Source organism: Bubalus bubalis, chromosome 6 (genome assembly GCF_019923935.1).
Source record: "Bubalus bubalis isolate 160015118507 breed Murrah chromosome 6, NDDB_SH_1, whole genome shotgun sequence".
Taxonomy (NCBI): Eukaryota; Metazoa; Chordata; class Mammalia; order Artiodactyla; family Bovidae; genus Bubalus; species Bubalus bubalis.
The window spans coordinates 59,226,412-59,232,996 of NC_059162.1; the positions used below are offsets into that span (position 1 = coordinate 59,226,412).

Consider the following 6,585-nt stretch of genomic DNA (forward strand, 5'->3'; position numbering starts at 1 on the left):
GATGCTCAGATTAACTTGTTCTCACGCCTCCCTTCGAGCTGCAAATGAACCTAGTCTAGGATCCTAGTTGATTACCTTCACTGTATTTATTAGTAATGCTTCCTCATATGTACTGCCTTTTTTACTTCCTTCTTTTTCGTCTTTTTTTTTTAACAGGTTCTGATCGGGACACCCCTACATTACACTCGAGGTCACGGCAAAAGAAGCCTCACGGTGTGCCTAGCGGGTCTCCAGTTTGCACGTCTAAACTGACTAAGTCTCTTCCTGCTTCTCCTTCTACTTCAGACTTTTGCCAGACACGTTCTTGTGCATCTGAACATAGGTACGGGCCTGTAGGTGATCTCCTCGCACACTTGTTACAGTGCTAGAGAGGCGTTGTGAAGGAAGAGTTGGCCTGTCTAGGATGAGCAATAGTAAAGGCTCCGAAGAGGAACCGAGTAGACTGACTCATTCATTGTACACGTACTTATCGGGTATCCATTACATAGAGATGCCTGTTAGTGTGGGGAATACAGTAGTGAGCAAGGTAGCTCTGGTCCCTGTCTTCTGGGAGCGGAGTCATATATATATGTGATTCTTTTTATTTCATGGGTAAAATACAACTTAACGTACAATCTTATTTCAGGAGTTACTTAATATTTTAATTGTATTGAATAGAAGGATATTGCATTGATAGTTTCTGTAGAGCACCTCTTTAAGCGTCTCATGGGGTATGCCCATGTTATGGATGTGGAAGGACAAAGACCTGAGAAAAGCTGCCTTCCCTTGACTGGTGACGAGGATGTATGTCCAAGGGTGACAGGACAGGCAGAGTTGCTCCACACCCCCAGGAAAGCCAGATAACTGCTTTTAACTGCTGCATTTCAGTATTTTCCTTGGTCTTAGGTTGTTAAATCATTTTCTAAGGTATAATATCAGCACTACCTTAGAGCCTATTTCAAGATTAATTTTGAACTAAGCAGATGGAACATTCCTAGGGAGTTAGAGAAGAACAGAAAAGAGCAAAGGGCTATGTTGCAAAGTGTGGCATGATCTCGTTCCTCTTCGTTAAAGGAGGAGATGGTGGCGCTCGGACTTGGCCAGGCATCTAGAGCGCAGGAGCTGGGGCTGTGGCGCACTCGGCCCGTCCAGTGACAGACGCGTGCAGCTGAGCGCCAAAGAGGCCAGAGAGCCCTTGAACCAATAATTGCCCAGTTTTGAAACAAAATTTAAGAATTTTTAAACAAAAATGTGAAGTTTTAGAAAAGGACAAGGCACTCTGTTTTATAATTGACTGTTAAAAGGATTAGGGCTCTAAGTATAAAATATGGAGGGGCAAAAAAAGACTGGGGGATGAGCCCTCCAGGCAAGTGTAGGGACCCTGAGGTAGGACACAGGTGTGTTTGTGCGAGCAAAACCAAGTGGTGTGAAGGTGAGAGGGAATATTTTATGTAAAAGTTCAAATATATACAGATATAAAGAGAATACGGTCAGGGCCCCTGTGTACCCATCACCCAGGTTCATTAGTTATCAACTGATGACTAATATGTTTGTATACAACCCTGCTGTGCTTGACACCTCCCCCGCTATGATGCACTTAAGATTTCATTTGTAAACTATGTTAGTCTGTACTTGTAAGTAGGATTGTTCTAAGGCATTGGAACACAATTAGAGACCTTATGAGTGAGAGAATGATTTTTAAACAATCTAAGTTCTAAAAAGATTACTTCCTTTTATTATGTGATAAACAGATCGTAGGAGCCAGTAGCATAAGCCAGGAGACCCAGTTAGAAGACGTCAGTGGAGAGGACATGAGAGACGTGGTCATCTGGACTCTAGGGTCATAACCTGAAGATAGGACTATGCTTAGATTTAGGCTGTATTCTGCAGTTAGAGCCAGTGGGTTGACTGATGGGTTAAATGTGGGAAGTTAAAGTTTGTTTAATTTACAATCAAAAGATAATGTAAGCTCAGAGTATATGTGTAGAATGTTATTGAAACCCCCAAATTGACCAGTCAGAACTCTGTGTATAGATTTAGATACACATTCTAGTCACAATTTACAAATGCAGGCATCCCTCAGAGATGTTGCAGACTCAGCTCCAGACCATTGCGATAAAAGTGAATATCACAACAAAGCGTGTTACTCAAACTTGTTGGCTTCCCGGTGCATATGAAAGTTATGTTTACACTGTATTGTTATCTACTGAGTGTGCAGTAGCAGTGTGTTTAAAGAACAGTGTACCTACCATAATTTAAAAGTACCTCATCACTAAAAAACAACCCGAGATTGCCATAAACCCTCAGTTTGTAAAAAACACAATATCAACAAAGTGTACAGTAAGTTGAAATGCAATAAAATGAAGTATGCTTATAATACATTCTGTACCTAAAAGAGAATGTAGCCTAGTTGCCTCAATTATATTTACATATTTAAAATTTGTACTTTTTTACATAATTATTTTTAGTTATAACTCCTTGAAGACTCTGTGTTTAATAAAAAGGCCAACATTTAGTACCTACAGTAAGGGTACCATGTGAGATTCAGTGTCAGTCATGTATGTAAATGTAAAATATGTAAAGCACTTAAAACAGTACTTGGTCCTTTGTAAACCTTCAGTAACAGCTAATAAAAATATATGTAAGCATAAATGGATTATAAAAAAGCTTTTCTGTTTCTTGTATCCCAAGAGCTACACTGAACAGTATCAGTGGCATAGAAACAGAATTTTGGAGCTTAAGAAAATTTCGTTAAGCTATTTCCAGTTGCTGGCCTCTGAGGATAAAATAAGAGTCATGTGACTAGTTATCAGGCAAGAAGCTGTGCACCTTGACATTGGCCTTGAAATTTTTAATGATTTCGTGTATTTGATTCCTGCTCTTAAAGCACTTTGGATCTGGGTTTGTAATCAGATTTTGGCAAAATAATTAGGAGTACTTATGCCTAATTTCTAGAGCACATCCTCATTCCTCCTCCACTGTAGAGTGGAATTTTACATGTCAGCTGTAACTCACGTTACAGCAAAGTAACGGCAAAGTAACTCACGTACTAAGTTACGTAGGAAACTGAGTTCACCATTGATCTGATCTCATCTGAGATGGCAGGGATTCTGAATCTGATTTATAAGCACGTGCCTTTTTTTTTTTTTTAAGCAAATAAGTATAAAATTGACAGTGTTTTTGGTTTACAGTTTTAGAATTGAAGCAACTTAATTTTTTTAAGGATTGCCACATTATAAGGTTGAGTTATTAACCAAAGTCACACCAAAAAATGAATATTTAGGAAAAATAAGTTTTATGGAAAAAATTAAGCTATTCAGTTGATGATAATGTATTGTTCGTTGGCTCAGCCCCATGATTTGTAAGCAGTCATTTAACTAAATTTCCTTGCTTTGAGGCTGGTTGCAGAGCATACCTCAGACAGTATCTCTGAAGCTAGGGGCTGTTTCAGGGTTCAGACACTTAAATTGTTGTTGTCTGACACTTAAAGTTAGTTGAGCATCATCACACGTGCTTAGTGTGTGTTAACTCATTTAGTTTCCACCTCAAGCCTATGAGTTACGGGTTCTGTTATTACTTCCACTTTACAGCTGAGGAAGCTGAAGAACAGCAGGGCTTAACTTGCCAGAAATGATGTACTAGGTGGTCCAGCTGGGCTGTGAACCTAAACCATCTGTTCGGGTCTGGACTCTTAACTACTTTGCAGGCGCTCATTAAATATCTGCATGGCTGAATGGATGGAGGATGAAAGCGTGCATGAACAAATCGATGAGTGAAGAAAGAAAGCATAAAAAGACTAGGGCATTGTGGTATGGGAGACATTAGCTTTCAAAACTCACATGTTATCTATCTACCTTAGGCTCTGGTTGGGTAGCATCCTTCAGAGTAGACTGAACAGATAAATAAATAGGTGGATAGATCAAAGTGATAAATTAGACTAGACCATGTTAAAGCACTGGTATGTTCTTGACCAGTGTGTCCTCAAAACTTTTGTTTAGCATGGGGCAAGGGAGAAATCAGATTTTAGACATTCAGGCACATCTAAGGTATGAAGGGAGGAGGAGATAATGCTTAAGATCTGCCTTTCTTTCCCCAGCAGTTCAATCAACGTTCTGAATATCACCACTGAAGAAACTAAGCCAAATCAGGTTGGAAGAGAATGTACAAATCAGAAGTGGAGCATGTCGTCAAGGCCTGGGTCACAGGAAGGTTGCTACAGTGGATGCTCCTTGGCCTACACAAATTCTCATGTAGAGAAGGATGACTTACCTTAGATATATGGACAGGGAGTTTTTTTTCATTAACATGGTCATCAGATTTCACATCTGAGTTTGAAACAGGGCATGTTATAAAGTCAGTGATCTCTTAATAATTTAAGATGGTCTGTGTTGTTTGTTTGGACTTCCCTGTTCCTCCCCCAAAGAGCTAAAATGTTAAATCTATTTGAAAGGCTATAAAAACTTTGGATATGTATTTTTAGTAACAGAAGCATCTGGTTCTGTGAATAAAGGAATGTATACATGTTTGGATGGAAACAAAGCACTAGAACGAGTTTCCTATTATAGGTATTAAAAATAGCACTTTTAGGAAACTGATTATTGTAAATGTTTAATTTTGTCTCATACATAGTTGGCATTGGAAGTTTAGCCTTTCCTTGAATGTATACTGTAGATTTTTAACAAAGCAAGTTCTATATTTATTATGTTTAATGTGATTTGAAATTCCCTCTTTCATATGTTTTAAATAAAGTGAAGTTTATGTATGTTTTGTACATAGATATACATGATTATGTTAAGAGGCTTTAAGATTTAAAGATTTTACACATCCATAATTATAGTATTTCATGCCAATAAATTTTTATTAGTGATATTCTGTTACAGATGTATGAAAGCCATTGCCACATTATGTTTAAGAATTTTTTGAACCCATCTGAGCAATAAATACTCAAAAGCTATTCCATGAAGCCAAGTTCTTTAGATAATTAACATTACTAACATTCCATTTTTGAGATTTCTACAGCATTGGATTTTTTTAATATGAAGGATATTACAATTTTTCAAAGGACTGTTGATTTTGATGATGAGAGTACCTTTGGATAAAACAGTTTAAGAGTATTGGCTTAGGATACTTCGATGTTAGAAGATACTGATATTTAAGATGTTTGGATAGTGATATTTTCTTTACCAGATGGGTACCCATACTGTAACGCCTGTACCAGCAAAGGCTTTGTATAGTTGCCAGTAATTCTTTAATAATTTTTCAATGAGATATTTAGTAATAAGGGAATCTGACAACATAAATTATCAGACTTTATAGTCCAGATACTATAATACTCTGGACAGACTTGTTTTATTTTCCAGACGAATTGCATGTTTCTTCATGGTTGTTATTGTTGTTATTATTTATAGTAAGAATAACATAAGTGTGGGCCCAAGCCCTTTCCCGGCTTTTCATCCGAAAGCTTTAGGTACCTAACCCTTGCTTACCTCTGCATGTAGAAACCTACACATCTCCAGTCCTTGCTGCAGGTACTGTAGTTGAGGCCCATCTGCCTTCCCATTTTCTAGCAGTTTTAACCATTTATATTCACTCACCTGGTTGTGGCTGTCCCATTAAAATTTGTCGTGTTAAATAGTACTTTATCACCCACTCATTGTATAGAAAGCTTTTTCAGGGCTAATAGCATACCACTGAGTATCTTATAAGACATTAGTGAAGTACCACAGTTACAGTCTCAAAAAGCTGGCTCTTGAGCAAAAGCTAATTAGTCCCTCGCTACATTCAGCTTGGTGCATGCCCTTTCTTTACCATTTAAAATATTAGAAATTATGCAGAATTTCAGAAATAGTACCATATTCCAAGGGAAGAAACAGCTGGTGGTATAATTCTTTGGCTACTCGCAAAGAGTCAGACATGACTGAGCAACTGAATTGAACTGAACTGAGCAATAATGATATCAAAGAAAAGCAGTCAAATTTTCTAAATAGTGATATATTTGTCAAGAATTGGGTGCTTTTTTCAGGGGTTTCCATGATGTACTTGGCTAGAAACTTGTTCTAATTTTTAAAGTAGATCTTATTTTAGGGAATGTTGCATTCCATGGTGATGAATTTCTACAAAGCAGCATGTTTTTTCTTTCCATTTTGGAGTTGGTTGAATTCTCTTATTGAAAAGAAAAATTCCCTAGAGACTTACTTTGAACTCTCAGGTGTGAAAGAAACAATAAAGTGAAAGGCAGGGCCCTCGTGCTTTTGATAAACGTGTGCCTAGATCTGCTGGAAGTCGTGTGTTTTACTAACAGTGTCAGTTTGCCTTACGTTCCAGCTCCAACAGTGGTTCCTGGTTACACAGAGCTTCCCAGAAGGTTGAAAAGATTCCATGCTGGATAACTCCTGACTCCACACACAGCCCCTCCTGGGTCTTGCTCCCTCCCTTCTGCAGGTATTTGCAGAGTACTGGTAGCTGAGCCACGTGGCCGTCTTGCGTTTAGCCGTGATGGTGCGTGAGAGCGCCATGTTCACTTTTGCTTGCAAGGCCTCCTGACCATCTTAAAGGTCGTCTTGTTTATCAGGATGCACATCTGAAATATTTTGTGCCTTATTTGTT

General features: G+C 38.3%; 1 protein-coding gene across 11 annotated transcripts in view; it reads left to right on the forward strand.

Annotated features, from left to right (window-relative positions):
- The window catches only part of LOC102411999 (SSX family member 2 interacting protein), a 59,144-nt gene extending 53,527 nt beyond the window's left edge, over window positions 1-5,617 (forward strand). For 10 of the 11 annotated variants that reach the window (XM_025288372.3, XM_044944776.2, XM_025288374.3 and 7 more), the window contains 2 exons: window positions 157-322; window positions 4,076-5,617. In XM_025288372.3, coding sequence (XP_025144157.2) covers window positions 157-322; window positions 4,076-4,253 — 344 coding nt within the window. In that variant the 3' untranslated portion in view covers window positions 4,254-5,617. The remainder of the gene's footprint in view (window positions 1-156; window positions 323-4,075) is intronic. The other variant, XM_025288373.3, reaches the window with a different exon arrangement.
- Window positions 5,618-6,585: the final 968 nt, after the last annotated feature.